Source organism: Antechinus flavipes, chromosome 1 (genome assembly GCF_016432865.1).
Source record: "Antechinus flavipes isolate AdamAnt ecotype Samford, QLD, Australia chromosome 1, AdamAnt_v2, whole genome shotgun sequence".
NCBI lineage: Eukaryota > Metazoa > Chordata > Mammalia > Dasyuromorphia > Dasyuridae > Antechinus > Antechinus flavipes.
The window spans coordinates 247925385-247942021 of NC_067398.1; the positions used below are offsets into that span (position 1 = coordinate 247925385).

The 16637-nt window shown below is 35.4% G+C and overlaps 1 protein-coding gene across 1 annotated transcript in view; it reads right to left on the reverse strand.

The window, feature by feature from the left end:
- The window catches only part of WIPI2 (WD repeat domain, phosphoinositide interacting 2), a 37085-nt gene that overhangs the window by 9060 nt on the left and 11388 nt on the right, over nucleotides 1–16637 (reverse strand). Inside the window, exons 4-10 of the mRNA XM_052000072.1 lie at nucleotides 16280–16376; nucleotides 14750–14847; nucleotides 14368–14460; nucleotides 12288–12358; nucleotides 10538–10645; nucleotides 9391–9555; nucleotides 8253–8360 (exon numbers count right to left, since the gene is read on the reverse strand). Of these exons, the coding sequence (XP_051856032.1) occupies nucleotides 8253–8360; nucleotides 9391–9555; nucleotides 10538–10645; nucleotides 12288–12358; nucleotides 14368–14460; nucleotides 14750–14847; nucleotides 16280–16376 (740 nt within the window). The remainder of the gene's footprint in view (nucleotides 1–8252; nucleotides 8361–9390; nucleotides 9556–10537; nucleotides 10646–12287; nucleotides 12359–14367; nucleotides 14461–14749; nucleotides 14848–16279; nucleotides 16377–16637) is intronic.

Genomic DNA, 16637 nt, shown 5'->3' on the forward strand with positions numbered 1-16637 from the left:
TGCCATTCTCCATGCAGTTGCCAAAATGATCACCCTAAAACCTAAATCTGACCTTTTATGTGTCTGCCACCCTTTCATGCTGTACTTCATGCTCATAACACATCATCTCTGGACTTTTTGTTGAGTATCATTCTTGGAATGTCTTCCTTCTCGCTTTCTTGTTTTAAGTTCAGTGTCCACCTCCTACAGAAGGCCTTTACTGGCCACACACTGCCTCAAATATTCCATTTTGAGATGACCCGATTATTTGCACTGTATATAGTCTTATGTTCCTGTACATTAAACACTAATTTTAGTTAAGATCACAAACTTAGCAGATGGTAGAATCTGAAGCGCATGCACACAAGTGCACACATAACCCTTTGTATTTCTAGCACTTAATATAATGCTCAATGCTTGAAGACTGATAGTCATCATTTGAAATTTTTAGTTCATTCTCTCCAGGGACAAAGGGCAAAGTATATCTTAGTATGGCAGGATGTTTTTATAAATTGTAAATTAGAATGCATAATTGTAAACGGAATTTGTGTAGACTCAGGAACTTTTTTTTTTTTTTTATCTCTATCTTTCATGCTGCATTGCTTAAAGAATCAAACAGTACTGCTTTCTATTTCAATGCTTTGCAGATAAGTTTTTTAAAGTTGGGACAATGCTTCCAAATGCAAGTAATATGTAGGTTCTCATCTAGAACTTCCATTTTCAGGGACAAGAAGGCTCTGGCATTTCTCCTTAATTTTAGTGCCTTTCTTCTGAAATGATCTCCAATAGTAAATACTTAGATTATGAGATTATGACAAGAGACTGCTTTTGCCTTTCTTTGTAATCCTAAATATTTGACTGTAATGAAATAGCTGGCATAAAATATAACAAAGGAAACTGGTAAGAAACTGATATAATAAAGTAAGCCTAATAGGATAATATCATAACTTATAAACTTTGACTTTAAAACTCTGCTTGTAAAGTCATGTTTCCAGTGTACTGAGATGAAGTACACATCCTATCCTTCCAGACAGTGGATGGGCTAACAATGGAAAACTTTTGTCTCTGCATCTCTGGAAGGTTTTCTGCTCTGTATAGTACAGTTGTCAGGGAGGAGGAAGGGAAGAGACACTGAGACTTTTGTCGGATTTCCTATATGTTTCAGAACTCCTTAGAGAAAATGTTGGCTATCTTTATTTTAGGGACCCCCTTGTGGAAAGACACCTGAAAACTGGACATTCAATTAGATTATACAGGTGTTTTAGAGCTCCCTGGAGAAAATGTGTGTCACTTTTCAGGAACTCAGCAAATTTTGCTGGATAAACATCCAGTTGGATTCCCAAATGATTATCAGGAGTCTCTAGAGAAAAGTTTAGGGTTCTATGTTAGGGAAATGCACACACACACATAAAAAATTATAGGCTTAAATCCTGTCTATGAATGTGGGACCAGAACAAAGGAAATACCATTTAGCAGAAGTAAAGTTTCCCAATGCCCACTGGAACCAAGGTCTGTTATGCTGTAGCTCTTAGTACTCAGTTGCTACACAAACTTATCTGTCACTTGAGACTTAGGGGGTGACCCACAGTAAACCTTGCAAGGATAATTTCACAAGGTCTAGGAAACTCCATTGGGACCAGTGTCCCTGCTATAATAAGAAACTTGATTTTTCTTTTTTGACTTTTGACATGGGAAAGTTATTTTGAGCACCAAGGCAAGCTCTTGTTAAATACTAAGTAAACAGTAGTAACCTCTGATTAATATTATTGTACAATTATATGTTTTATTAAACATTCTTTGTTGGATTTTCCTACTGATGGGAAAATGTGGGATTTTATTAAGATCTATACCATGAAGTTTGTTATAAGAAATAAAAGTGAGTTCCCCAGCAATGGGGTAGTGGCTGGACAGATTATAGTATATTAACATGATAGATTATTTTTCTGTATTAAAAAAAACTGATGGTTTCACAGAAACCTAGTCAAAAATGAAATAAACATAAGTAGTGACGCTGTAAGATTTTGAAAACTGATCAACATCATAAAGATGACTTTGTAAGATCAATGATTTACCACTATTACAGAAAAATCAATGATAAAACATGCTCCTGACAAAGTGATAGATTCAAGGTGAAGAATGATAGTTTCAGACACAGCCCATGTAGTAACTTGTTTTGCATGATAATGCAATGCATATTTTATATAAATGCTTTGATTTTTTTCCCTGAACTATTGGAGGCAAGGAAAAAGCTGCAAGGAAAGGGAAACAAGGAGTAGTAATACAAAAGATTACATAATAATTTCCTGATCCCAGGTAGATTAATGTATTATTTTTTATTATTTTTCTCAGGCAGCAAAAATACTTCACCTTTTTACCAACCCTGTAGCCACAACTGAAAATGACAAAATCTTTATTAAAATGTATGGTCAAGCAAAAAAATTTTCCATTTAGTTACACAGAAGAAAAATATAGAAGGTAGGTACCATGTCTAGGATAATGCTGAAACGTTCACTGTAATGACAAACTAGGCAATTAGAATTGTCACTGTACAAACTTCAATTCTGTTCACTTCACTCTGCTCTGCATTAGTTCAAACATTCCCAGGTTTCTCTGAAAGCATTCCTTTTTATGGGCCAGAACTTGAAACCAAGGTGTTAACTCACCGGAATTGATAGAAACAATGCTTATGTACTTAAGTTTACACTTTTGAGGGTTCATACATTAGAGTACACAAATTTGGAAAATTCACAAATTACACCTCCCACAATCCCACACTCTAAGAGGAGTCAACCTTTGAATTCACACCTCTAAAAGAGCATATAAAAGGACAAGCCTCAGTAGAGGAGACTGAAAAGCCAGACACTGCAGTTTGGCAGAACAAAGAATTCTGAAGAGGAGAGGCTGAAGCTAGCAGTGACAGAGGCAAAGGACAAGCTGCAAGAGCTCTTGGAACCAAGGGGAAAGATAGCTTCTAAGAAAACTAACCAGGTTATTTTGGAAGAGACAATAAAGAACAGCTCGCTGCATTTGAGGCATTATTACTCTAAACTGAAACTAAGGCTGCCTCCAGAAGTTCCCCGAGAAACCTGCTCCCAGAGAACAATTATATTTTTGAAAAGAAGACAACACTTAGATTTTGGCGTCTGAACATGGTCTGAATAAGACCCTGATTCCAGTGGAAAAGCCTCTGATACCAGTTTCAGAGGAAAAGTCTCTTCACCCCTGAAATTAGGATGACTACAACAAAGAAACTTTGTTAAAGAGCTAAGGTAGAATTTCAGTTGAAATGGGACAGATGTTCAGAAAACAGCCTGCTTTTTCTCTGCATTGTCAAGGTTATGAAAAACCAAGGTTTGATTATAATTTTGGAGCAGATCAGTCAACTTTTAGAAACTATAAAGTACACATCTCCTTGGTTCTCTATGGAAAAATTGGATCTGGACGAGTGGACATTAGGAGAGCAACTTTGTCAATCCTACAACAAAAATGGACCTGACTCAATTTCCAAAGACACACTTAATAGATATAATTTAATACAACTGGCTTTAGGAAATTATCTAAGTGTTAGAATAAGGAAAAAGAAGAAAGAGCAGGAGGGGGAGATGCCAACTAAACTAGGTGAAAAGGATGAAGAATCAGATAAGCAGGAGAAATTAGATCATTCCACATCTCATGACCCTCACCCCTCAATTACCCCTTCATGGGTGGAGGAGAGGGAGAGGCAGTAATGTAGTCAGAACCACCTATTAAGGAGCCTGTGACAAGATTAGAAAAGGCAATAATTAGGCAAAAAAATGAAGGACAAGATGTATCTGATTTTATAAATGCATATCCTGTGATTGAAGAGATCTTCAGGTCAAAAAAGGATTAGATACACTCCTTTTAATTTGGAAAAAATTAAGGATTTGAAAAAGGGTTGCACTCTTTCTGGGGGGTTAAGATCGGAAATCCATAGCTAGGACACATTTAAAACCTGGACAAAACTTGTGGCTTTTGGAGTATCATGAATTATGTAGGATTCAAGCCAGATGCAGTGGGCAAACGGAAGTTAATGTACAAATCACTTTTGACCAACTAGCTGGTGAAGGTCAATATGCAGAGAATTCAGAACAGATTTATTATCACAGTATATGAGCAAATTTCTAAGGCTGCAATAAAAGCTTGGGGTTCCCTCCCAAGACAAAAAGTTTGAGGGGAAGCCTTCACAAAAATAGAGCAAAGTCCCAATGAACCTTTTGCCGATTTTGTGGGACGTTTGCAAACAGCTTTAACCAGAACCATTGGAGAAAATGCAGCTACAGAAATAATGACCAGACATCTGGCTAAGGAAAATGCCAATGAGGACTACACAAAGATGCTCCTTTAGAGGAGATCATAAGACACTGTGTCACAGTAGGTACAAATGATTATACCCAAATTATGATGAACATGGGGAAGATAGGGTCCCTCTTGGCAAGGGATTTCTAGAGAATATCATCAATATTTTCAGTGTGGAAAAGTGGGACATTTGAGAGCCCAATGCAGATATGGAGATAGTGAGAAGACAGGGGGAGAGAAAACCCAAAACCCTATGTCCAAAATGCAACCGAGGCTTCCACTAAGCCTCAGAATGTAGATTGATCCAGAGAAAGACAGGGCCCAGCTCCAAGATATCATACAAAAGACAGGTAGGGTATGATGGCAGCTGAGGTTATACCCAGAGAGTCTTTAGAAGGTCAGGACTCTGATGTGATCAATCAGCCTAAAAGTAATCACATGGCAGAAAGAGATTACAGTTGGGGAGAATACAGGCTTTTTAACCCAACAGAGCAGTGTCCAATGCAAACAGCTCCAATGTAATTGCCAGATGATGAGAAATCCCCAAAGTGGTAAATAGAAGGGAATTAGATAGGTTAACTGCCTGGGAGAGAGGGTTTGCTTATATTCCTACAGATAGAGAAGCAAACAGATGGAGAAGGAAACAGATGGGTGGCAATGAGCACCTGGAAGAGAGACAGAAAAGGAGAAAAACCTCAAAACAAAGGAGAAAATTTAAGAAACATCTGACACTGAAAGAACATGGCTGACAATGAGACTATTAAAAGAACTTTAATACCTTCAGGAATCGTTGGATTCCCTAACACAAGATAAAACTGTTTCAAGGTCTTGAAAACCAGCAGGAATTATTGGATTCCTCAAGATGAAAAATTATTGAGACTATTGCAGTACTTCAAAGCTTGCAGGAATTATTGGATTCCTGGTACATGAACTAATGGACAATGGATTCCTTTTGGACTATTTCTAGGACTTATGGACATGTATAAATTCTCATGATGATTCATGTTATTTGTTACACATCACTTCTAGCCTGTGTTATATTGCTATGTGCTTAGGTAATTGATGTAATTATATGTAATACCTCCCATATTGGATTTATGTATACCTGTTTCAAATGAACCCCTTCAGAAACCAGCTAATCTGATTTGATTTCCCATTTCCTTTGGTGTTTTCATCTCCCTTCCCAAGAAGTCAGGGAGGGTGTGATCACCTCCTTTTTATGATATTTTCACTTTTTTGAGCAGTCAGGGAAGGGTGATCACCTTTTTTGGGATTCTCACCTCCTTGACAACTCGGGGAGATCATGACCACCTCATGTTCTAAATCAAAAGAAAGCAGGAGATATGGGCCAGAACGTGAAACAAGGTGTTAATTCACTGGAATTGATAGAAATAATGCTTATGTTTACATCTTTGAGTTCAGAAGTTCGGGAGATTCACAAGTTACACCTCCCACAATCCCACTCTCCCTTTGGAGGACATTCTTTTCCCTTTCCCATTCTTCAAGATCAAAATTTAATAGAACCACTTCCAGGCCTTGGGAAAAGACTTTATGACCTTTTATAAGGTCAGAGTGGTACCTCCCATATCTGAATATCAAGCCATTTATCCTGATCATTCATGGTTGCTTGTTTTCCTTTCCTTTCTAGTTTGCTTGCAGCTGTCACTTTGATCAGGAATTCTGCCATTCAAGATTCATTTTCCCTCTGAATCATTATACTCAATTTTGCTAAAGTCTATATCCTGTGCCTACATTCCAAGTTCTCTGCTCCTTTACAGCAATGGTTACTAAATCACATGTGATCCTGTCTGTGGATCTTTAGTATCTGATTTCTTTCTAGTGGCTTTCATTATTTGACTTCAGAAAGTGACTAGTGATATCTTTGTTTCCATTTTCCCACGGGTTCTAAGAAATCTAGACAAATTTGTTTTCTGGGCTCCTTTTTTGGTCTCAGCATTCAGATGATCCAATGATTCATTTTTTCTATTCAATCTATTTTCTAAATTAGTTTTACTCTAAGATATTATTTTCTCTTTTTTTCAGTGTTCTGACCGTTGTCATCTCATGGAATCATTGGCTATTTAATCTATTTTAATTTTTAGGGAGTTTTATGCTTGGACAAGCTTTTGTACCTCTTGAGGTTAATTACTTTTCCATTTTCCCCCTCACTGCCATGTTTCCAGACCTTTTAGCTGTTTGTACCCAACTGTGTTTTCTCAAAGATTCAGTTTTAGACTTATTCTTTTTCTGTTCTTGTATACTAAGTACCTTTGCAATCAAAACATTTTTTTATGGCTGAGTTCTTTGTTTACTCATTCTTCCAGGTTAAATCAATTTGAAAGAATATATGTTTAGAAATTTTTCATGAGTGGAAATTGTATTGTTTCTTGCACCTCCTCCATCTTGTCTGCAGCTGCTTTATGCTCTTTCACTGGTAAATGATTATCTGAGATATAGCCTAGGTTATGATCCTGTGAACTTCAAAAGGTGGGAAGATCCACCAGAAGCCCATCAAGTGTAGTACATAGCAATCTGCTGATAAGCACAGTAGCTAACTCTAGTGAGGAGTCAGCCCTAAAGTCAGGAGATCAAGCTCAGAAAAGCGGACCAATGAAGCATGTATTTTTGAAATGCACATAACTGAAGACCAGGTGAAAATCCCATCCAGGGAAAATGGTAATACAATGAATTTATTATATATACAAGATATTCATAGTATTATGGACAATATTCAAGATAAAAATTAAATCTGTGATTCTAAAGAAAAAAAAAAATCTCTCCATTATATTCAAAATGCATCCAGAGAGATAGCAGGATGGAGTAATGGGGAGAATGGCCAATCAGTGTTAAGGCCATGGCACATGTGCAATATGTGTTTGCCTCTTGGTAATCAGAGGTCTGGGAAGTCAGCGATGAAGCTCTGTCAGCCCTTGTACAGATATCCAGTGACTGAACTTGTTGAACATGAATACATGCTATTCCTTCTGTTTGGTTCTGTGTAGACTTTCACAATCCTGAGTGAATCTGAGACGAAACAGACCAGGCTACGATCTTATGAGCTTCAAAAAGTCTTATCTACCAACAGTCCCGAGTTTGCTGACAGTTACAGTAGTCAAGTGTGGTGAGGAACCAGATTTGTGGGCTTAACCTAGTTGGCCCAGCCCAACAATAGCTATATTCAGTCACTGTGTCCTGAGAGCAAGGTATCAACTCATTTATTAGTTAAGTACCCCTCAGAAGTGAATCTGTATAAGAGAAATGTCTTTTCTTTGAAAAGGCTAAAAAAACAAAACAAATACAACAAATGGAACTAAATGAAATATTTACAGATGAAGACATTTTAAAACTTCCACTAATTAATATTTTATATGGGTTTGCTTAAAGTGGGGATCAATAAAACAAAAAAAGTAACTGCTTAATTCTAGTGCCTGACATTTTCATGCAAAAGGGCAGAATTTAAAGCATAATGCTGTAGTGGCAGCAACGGATTTTAATGATGTCTTTAATTAAAGACATCAATACACATTTTATTTTTTGTTGAGGCAATTTGGTTTAAATGACTTGCCCAGAGTCACACAGCAAGGGAGTGTCTGAGGTAAGATTTGAACTCAGTTCCTCCTGACTTTTGGCTGGTGCTCTCTACTACGCCACTTAGCTTCCCCAATCAATACATATTTTATTAAGAAACTCATATATCAAGGTTCTAGGTTCTGTGGATACAAAGATAAAAACAGTTCCTATCTTCAAGAACCTTATTACCACTAAGCTTACTCTGAAATAATTTCATAATCCTATTGCATTAAGATTCTCAAAAAAATATAATGAATATCATAGTATAAAATGCTAGCATTTACACTGTTAGTGTAAAAGATAAACTTCTCTCCTCTACCCACTTCTTGAAAAGGAACTTCAATGTGTAAGGAGACATATTTGTAAAATCAATTAGATAAACTTACTTGTGTTGTTTCATCAGAGTGCATTCCCCTCCTTCCTGAGGGTCCAGGTTATACATGTATAAGTATCCATCAGAAGCTCCCACTAATAATCGAGGAATCTTCTGAATTCTAGAGAAGAAAATTGTTTAAAGGTGAGTTCCAGCAACATATTTCCTACAAAGACTATTCTTAATTTATCACAATAAGCTTGCTGAATGACCCTGGAGAGCTAAAGATATTCTCTCATATGAACAGAAAGGCAATGAGTCACAGATCTAAGCAAATTACCTATGGTCATGTAGGCAAGATTTGAAACCAAGCCCTCAATTCCAATTTCAGTCACTTTCCACAGTACCTCAAAAGAAATAAATAACTGTTTCTTCTATCAAGAAGAGTACTTACAGATAATGTGAGGAAACATAATTTCCAATGAGATAAAAACAAACTGCCAAAAAATCCCAAACTTTTCATCTTTAAATAAAATAAAAAATCTTGCAAAACATAACATTTAAGATTTTTAAAAAGTTGTAACTGTTGGGAAGGAATTGGAAAACAAATGGATGCTGAATAATTATAATGACTAAGCATGGTAGTTCAGAGAGGAGTTGAGAAAATGTATTTCATTACATTCTCAGCAAGTATGGGATAATGCTAACTACAGTTAGTTTTTTTTTTTAAAATGTTACAATCATTTGGAGTGCAAAGAGGATTCGGATACATAATGAAAATGTAAAAGGGCAATTTTTTATTTACCTATAGCTATTCACATTGAGGGCATTCCATGACTGGGCAGTCAGCACAAAACTGAAAACTAATGAATAACTGAAGAATTTTAATGTGTGCTCAAGTTATACTTGAGAACTTTGGTTCAAAATTTTTTCACATTAAATTGACCGTTGCACTACTTGTTTCAATATTTTTATCAATGCTATTAGAAGATCCTACTATCACCCAAAGGGTTCCTATCCAATGAATTATCCTAGAAACTAATTTCACATAAGGAAGTAGGTTAAGAAAGATTAAGTTATTTGACTACACTCACAAAACTATTAAGCGAATTTAAATCCTGTAGTTGCACCATGATAATTTCAGAACCCAGGAATTCCCTTGCTATTCAATATAAACATTGCAAAACAAATTATGCCAAAACCATACTTACGTGGCAAGTGAACAGATATTTTTGTGACCGCAAAATGGTAGTCGGACAGTAGCAAATGCTCTACCCTGGTTAAACATTTCTGTTACTTGAGAGGGCAAATAGCTGGTAGAGGCCATAAGCACTTTCCCAAAGTAACCAGTCCAGGTAGTTGGTTCCTCCTGAGGTCTAGAAGAAATAGGGTGCCTCATGAAAATTATGCAGGAATAGAATACATACTACTTTTTATGAACTCAATTTCTATTTCCTCAGCAATGTTACCCTGAACTTGAAATGCTACCCTTTCCACATTCCTAAAGCACAAAAAATTAAAAAGGAGTTAAATGGGATGCTCTAAAGGGAAAAAAAAATTCTTCTAAGCACATCTGCAGCACTATCATTCCATTTCCTTATTGTTACAAAAACAAAACTTTGCAAATAAAAAAAACTTTGCAAAATATTAGGGGGTAATTGTGTGATTGTCATGTAAACATAATTCTTTTTTCTTGATGGCTAAGCAATTTTACAAAGCTATTTTTAAAAAAGGAACAGTACAGGCCAGTTACTCTAAAAGTTATCTTCATAGCAAACCACAACTGGAAGCCTGTGCATACTAATAAGTCTGAAAAGGGCAAGAAAATAACCATGAGTGGCTGAAGAGGATTCAGGTGCCTGTTATTTCAGAGGCTATTTTCTGTCATGTGGATGAACTGAAAAGGACCTCAGCATTTTTCTACTCTATTCTCTCCTTTTCTAGATGAAAAAATTGAGGACCAGAGAGATTCAGTGGATTGCTTACAGTCAGTCACACAGGTGACAAGCATCAAAAGGAGGATTTTACTCCAAAGTGTATTTTACCCCAGAGTTTAAAAAAAGAGGTGGAATTAACAAAAGGACAAATTAAGGTCTGATTAAAAGGAAACTTTAGAGTTATTCAAAAGAGGAATAAGTTGTAATATTCATTAATTCAATAAGAAGTACTATTCAACCAAAGGCAAGATGACCATTTACTTATTAGCAAAAAGGATATTTTTGGAGGGCAACAGGGAGGAGTGGGGAAGGAGGGTACAGAGAGGAGAGAAAGGAATGAAAGAAAGGACAAGCATCCACTATATAAGTACTTGATCTTCACAACATGTAGTAGCTTCTAAAATCTGATACTCTGACTCACTTCTCTTTCACAGTCTCAAGTTTGAAGATGTGCACTGTTTCAGTGTTACTGGACGCAGAGAGGAACATTCCATCCATGCTGAAGGCCAAAGAGCAGATGCTTACACACCTGAAAAGGAGTGTAAAGAATTCATTCAAGCAAAGATACAATTTACTCTCTTTACCCTCTAAAAAACAGAAAGGGCACTAGTAAATGTTAAATGATTATGACAACAAAACATTTCCCATAACAGAATTCTTGGCTTCTCATTCCATTTGGCCTTTTTTCTCATGAATTTGAGGGGAGGGAAGGTTAAAAAGAAAAAAATTCTGTAGGATATACTATTCACAATGAATTTAATTTTTATTAGGGAAAGAGGAAAAGGAACAAAAATTTATAAGTACATACTATGTATTACAGAAACTGAGGCAGAGGTTGAATGATTGACATATTACGGTGGTATAAATCAGCACTCTTTAATGCCATTAACACTGTAGAACTTTCTAAATATGATGTTCGATTCTAAGTTCCCCTAGTTTAAATGAATTTGATCTTGACAAAAAGGAACAATTTTTTTCACTCATAATTAGCAAGGATAAGAAGTTTATGTTATAATAAGGTCTAAACATCATGTTGTATTTCTATTTTGGGTCCATTATTTAAAATCTACTGCTGGTGAATAGCAAGTTGAACATTCTAATTCAAGGGTTATAAATAGTACCTGAAACTAAACAGTTTAAATTCTGGATTTTTAAAAAACCCCAACTCTTCTATAGTTTATAATCACATTCTGAAGTAACATAGTATGTTAACCATTATTCAGTGAAACAATGAAATCTTCAATTTTAGTTAATTAAGCAACTGAGAGGATTATTTTAAAGTATATGCTATTTACACTACTTAAGAGTACTATTTGCTACTTCATAATAGGAGTCAGATCTGTGATTTCATTAATTTTAGAGAGCTGCTCGTAAGAAATGTCTTCTATCAATAGACAGGTGGCAGAAAAAGTGTCTTTTTCTGCCACCTAGGTTTTTACAAAGTTGTCTAGATTATATACTTCAACAATACTATATGATCATCAATTCTGATGGACGTGGCCCTATTCAACAATGAGATGAACCAAATCAGTTCCAATAGACAGTGATGAACTGAATCAACTATACTCATCAAAAGAGCTCTGGGAGATGACCATGAACCACTACAGAGAATTCCCAATCCCTCTATTTATGTCCACTTGCATTTTTGATCTCCCTCACAGGCTAATTGTACACTATTTCAAAGTCCGATTCTTTTTATATAGCAAAATAACTGTTTGGATATGTATACATATATTGTATTTAACTTAATTAAAAAAGAAAAGAAAAGAAAGTTGCCTAGAGCACTGAGAAGTTAGCTAGGTTAAGATCGTCTATGTCAAAACTCTATAACTAGATCTTCTGGGGAAGGCTCATATTGCAAATATAATTTCCAATAGCAAATGAAATCCTTCTGTTAAAACTGAAAGTTAACCATAATACAATACATCATATATAATAGCAATACATAATACAATAGGAGGGTAAAGATGAGGGCCGTGATAGTCAGATTCATGTGGTGTCACAAAGATTCCAGATCATTCTAGAAATTTTTTTATCTAGAAAACCTTTAATATGCACCAAATTCTTGTTGCCCTTTAAACCTCGCTTTACTTTTTAGACAAAGCAGATTGCCTACAAATAAAATTCAAGTATATCCAAAAGAACTTCCAAGAAGTGCAGCTATACATTACCGCTTTACTCCTCTCCGGAATTCAAAGATTTTCTGTCCTTCTGGGATGGAAAATACTCTAATCACAGTTCCCTATGAGAGGAGAAAGAAAAAAAAATCTTACCTATAGGTAATGAAACATGAGAAAACATCAACATAAATAGAAGGGATCTCAAACTCCTCAAATTTCAAAATTCTTATTCTTATTAATGAACAATTAATTTATTATTGGGCATTACTAAGAATGACCAGAGTTGAAAATGCATCTTTTCTGCAGTGATTGGGGCCTTAGGATTTGAATCATCACTGATCTAATTGATAATAGTTTTAGCTAATTCCACCTCATTTTACCTATTTGTGTTTTGTTATAGAAAGACAACTGAGTAGTGGGGAGGAAGAAGAATGTATCAGGAAATAAAAACAATAAAACAAAAAACAGTAATTTAAAGGGGACTCAATAAGAGTTATAGGTTTTCTCAAGCAGGCTCTACTATTGGGCCAGTGAGAAAGGATAAGGTTATAGGGGACCTCTCCATAAAAAAGGAACATTTTAGAAATTATTTTGAAGCAAAACTTAATAGCTCAAAACCTTTGTAATAATTGAAAATACCTCTCCTTTTCTACCTTCTGTGATATGATCCAAATTCTAAATTTAGTTTTATAAATATTCAACAGATATTAAAAATAAGTTCAAGGGACCACACCTACTTATCTTTTCTTTCTCTGTAATGTTTACATGAGAATAAGATTGACTAGGTGAACAGTATTGCCAAAAACTTTATATAATGTGTATTATTATTATATGAACCAAGATTATATGATATAAACAAATTAAAACATAGGATAGTTTACCTCTCAGATTTGTGGAGGAGGAAGGAATTTGTGACCACAGAAGAACTAGGGACCATTATTGATCACAAAATAGATAATTTTGATTATATTAAATTTTTGCACAAACAAAACTAGGGACGACAAGATTAGAAGGGAAGCAATAAACTGGTTAAAATATCCAAAGGATCTGATAAAGGCTTCATTTCTAAAATATAAAGAACTGACTCAAATTTACAATAGTTCAAGCCATCCTATTGATAAATAGTCAAAGGATATGAACACTTTTCAGATGAAATTAAAACTATGTTGTCACATGAAAAGGTGCTCCAAATCACTACTGATCAGAGAAATGCAAAACAACTCTGAGATATCACTACACACCTGTCAGATTGGCTAAGATAACAGGAAAATATAATGACAAATGTTGGAAAACTGGAACTGATACTTTGTTGGTTGGTAGAACTGTGAACAGATCCAACTATTCTGGAGAGCAGTTTGGAATCCATGCTCAAAAAATTTTATCCTACTGTGCAAACCCTTTGATCCAACAGTGTTTCTCCTGGGATATATCCCAAAGAGGAGGGAAAAGGACCCACAAGTGAAAAAATGTTTGTGGCAGCCCTTTTTGTAGTGGCAAGAAACTGGAAACGGAGTAGATGCCCATCAATTGGAGAATGGCTTAATAAATTATGCTATATGAATGCTATGGAATACTATTGTTCTCTAAGAAACGACCAGCAGGATGATTTCGGAGAGGCTTACATGAACTGATGCTAAGTGGAATGAGCAGTATGAGGAGATAATATACATGGCAACTAGAAGACTGTAAGACGGATCAATTCTGATGGACATGGCTCTCTTCAACAATAAAATGATTCAAACCAGTTCCATTTGTTCAGTGATGAAGAGAGCCATCTACTCCCAGAGAGAGAACTGTGGGAACAGTGTAGAATACAACAGAGCATTTCTCACTCTGTTATTTGCTTTCATTGTTTTCTTTCTCAGTTTTTCTTTTCCTTCCTTCTTGACCTGATTTTTTTTTTGTGCAGCAAGATAACTGTATAAATATATACATATTAGATTTAACATGTATTTCAACATATTTAACATGTATTGGACTACCTGCCAATTAGAGGAGGGGGTGGGAGGAAGATGGGAAAATTTGGAACAAAAGGTTTTACAAGGGTCAATGTTGGAAAAATTATGCTTTGTAAATAAATTTTTTAAAAAACTAGATGAAATCATCTAACCTACAATAAATTATGACCTACCTTCTCAGAAGCAGTGGCAAGTTTGGTACCACTTGCATCAAAAGCCAAGGCTGCTAGGGGACTGTCATGAGCTGGTATCATATTAGCAGCCCTCTAAAAAGTGTAAAAAATAACATGTGAATTATTGAACAAGAAATTCCAATTCACTTAAATTATGTGCTAGAAATACAGATGAGTGCTTTACTAAAAATTTCTACAATGCAACAGACAATAAATACCTATAAATTGAATATGTGCAATGAGACACCAAAGTTCTAAATATTCAAAGCTGCTTCAGACCTCACAAATCACATTAACAGCAAAAGACCTACACTCTTAAAAATTCAGATTGCCCAAACTCCCCCAGTACATAAAAACTTCATTTTGAAAAAAGGATCCTCACCAAATTAATTGTGTCAAAGACTTGTACTTCCCCAATTGTTGCACTCCCAGGATAAGCCAGATAACAATTTTCATTGTTTATTGACAGCGCACACAAACCTGTGAAAAATATAGAGGATTAGTGGTAAAAGGCTTAAGAATTTTTCTCTCATTTAAAAGATTAATAACTTAATACACTAGACATACATGGTACTTAAAATTTTAGCAACTTAACTTCATTTAAAGCCATTTGATACTTATACAATAAAGAGTGTAGGCATATTTACTAGAAATATGGGGCTTAAATTATAATGAATAGCCTGAGAAGCTTGAATTCTAATTATGAACCCCACAAAAGAAAATTGGTTGTCCAACTCAATTTAAAAGTTATTTTATTTTTTGAGATTTTATTCTTTTACCATTTGGCCAATTCTAAGCTTTATTTATTTATTTTCAATATTTTTTGTGCCTCTTTTGTAAAGCTGTTTAAGTCATTGTCCCGAGTTTCTCAAATTTCCCTGTCACTATAGAAGTTTAATAGTTTTTGGTGATGGTGTTGCCTCATTTTCCAGCCTATTTATTTGACTATGTCATATAAAAGTTGGATTCTACACCTTCTCTTGAAATGAGGAAGGATGGGAGGAGGGAAGGGAGCATATCTAGACTGAACTTCCATCTCATGATCTTACAGTTTTCACAGCTCAGTTGTTTTCAGTTCTTTCAATGTGGTGTGATCCAGTGATAAGTCTCTTTATTGCCCTGCTGATTTGAGCTCTGATCCTTACTCAGGTAGGGTAAGGCTTCCCGTTTCCTTATGGTCCAACTCTTTTGGCCTTGGAACTGATAACTGGGTGACAGAACTGCCACATGGTACCTGTTTGTATTCCCAGTATTAATAGAGGATTCTCCTGGAATCTGCCTAGGCGGTCAATCTGTTTACTGTCCTTGGGCATTGTTGGGCTGCTCCTTCATGCTGCTGTTACATTCTTACTGTTGCTTGCTTCGGCCTAGTTCTTGCTCCACTCCTGTCTTCCTAAGCTGCCCTAAGCTAGACAAATGACTCACTGATTTAATTAGCTTTCCTGCCCAGAAGGAAAGCCTGCCCTACAGTTTGATAGTTGTTTTGGAAGGGAAGTGATGAGAGAAAAATAAAAAATAGAAAAGCCACCATCTTTGACTCCACCAAAAGGCAAATTACCAATGCCCCATTTCTACCCATAATTTAAGGTCAAAATAGAACATTTTTATATTGTCTTTCTGTTTACTTGCATTCCAAATACTCATTTGGTCCTCAGAACAAATTTATGGGGAAAATTCAGATATGATCAACATTCTACTAATGAAACAGATTGAGAAGTGGGACACGGATGTTTCTGATTTCATGACTATTCTATATTTGTTAACCATTATGCCTCGTAAAATTACTTTAAAACTGTTAGTAGTTTTTCTAACCACACTGTAATCAAAAATAACCAAAAGGCAGTAATAAAGATACATAATGGAAACTAAATATTTTAATATATTTTGAATTTCCCAAAAAGAATGAATTTACCTGCAGGGTTAGGAGGAGTTTCCCTGATTGTATGCAATACCTTCATATCACGAATATTATGTATGTACAGACATTCTTCTAGGCATACTATCAATCTCTGAACAATGAAAAGGAAAGAAAAAAGAAAACAAGATTACTAAATGACTATGCTGAAATGTAAGGGTCATTTAAACATGCATTTTTTTAACTGAAAGTAACAATAATTACTTCATATATTAGAGTAGTTAAGATTTCTCTAATAATAGCAATATTTATTCTATAGCCAGCTGTGCAATCATCTTTCCCCTTCTCAACCCCATGCAATGAACAGAAAGCTTTTAAGGATCCTTAGGGATAGCCCTTTCTCTGACAATGCACT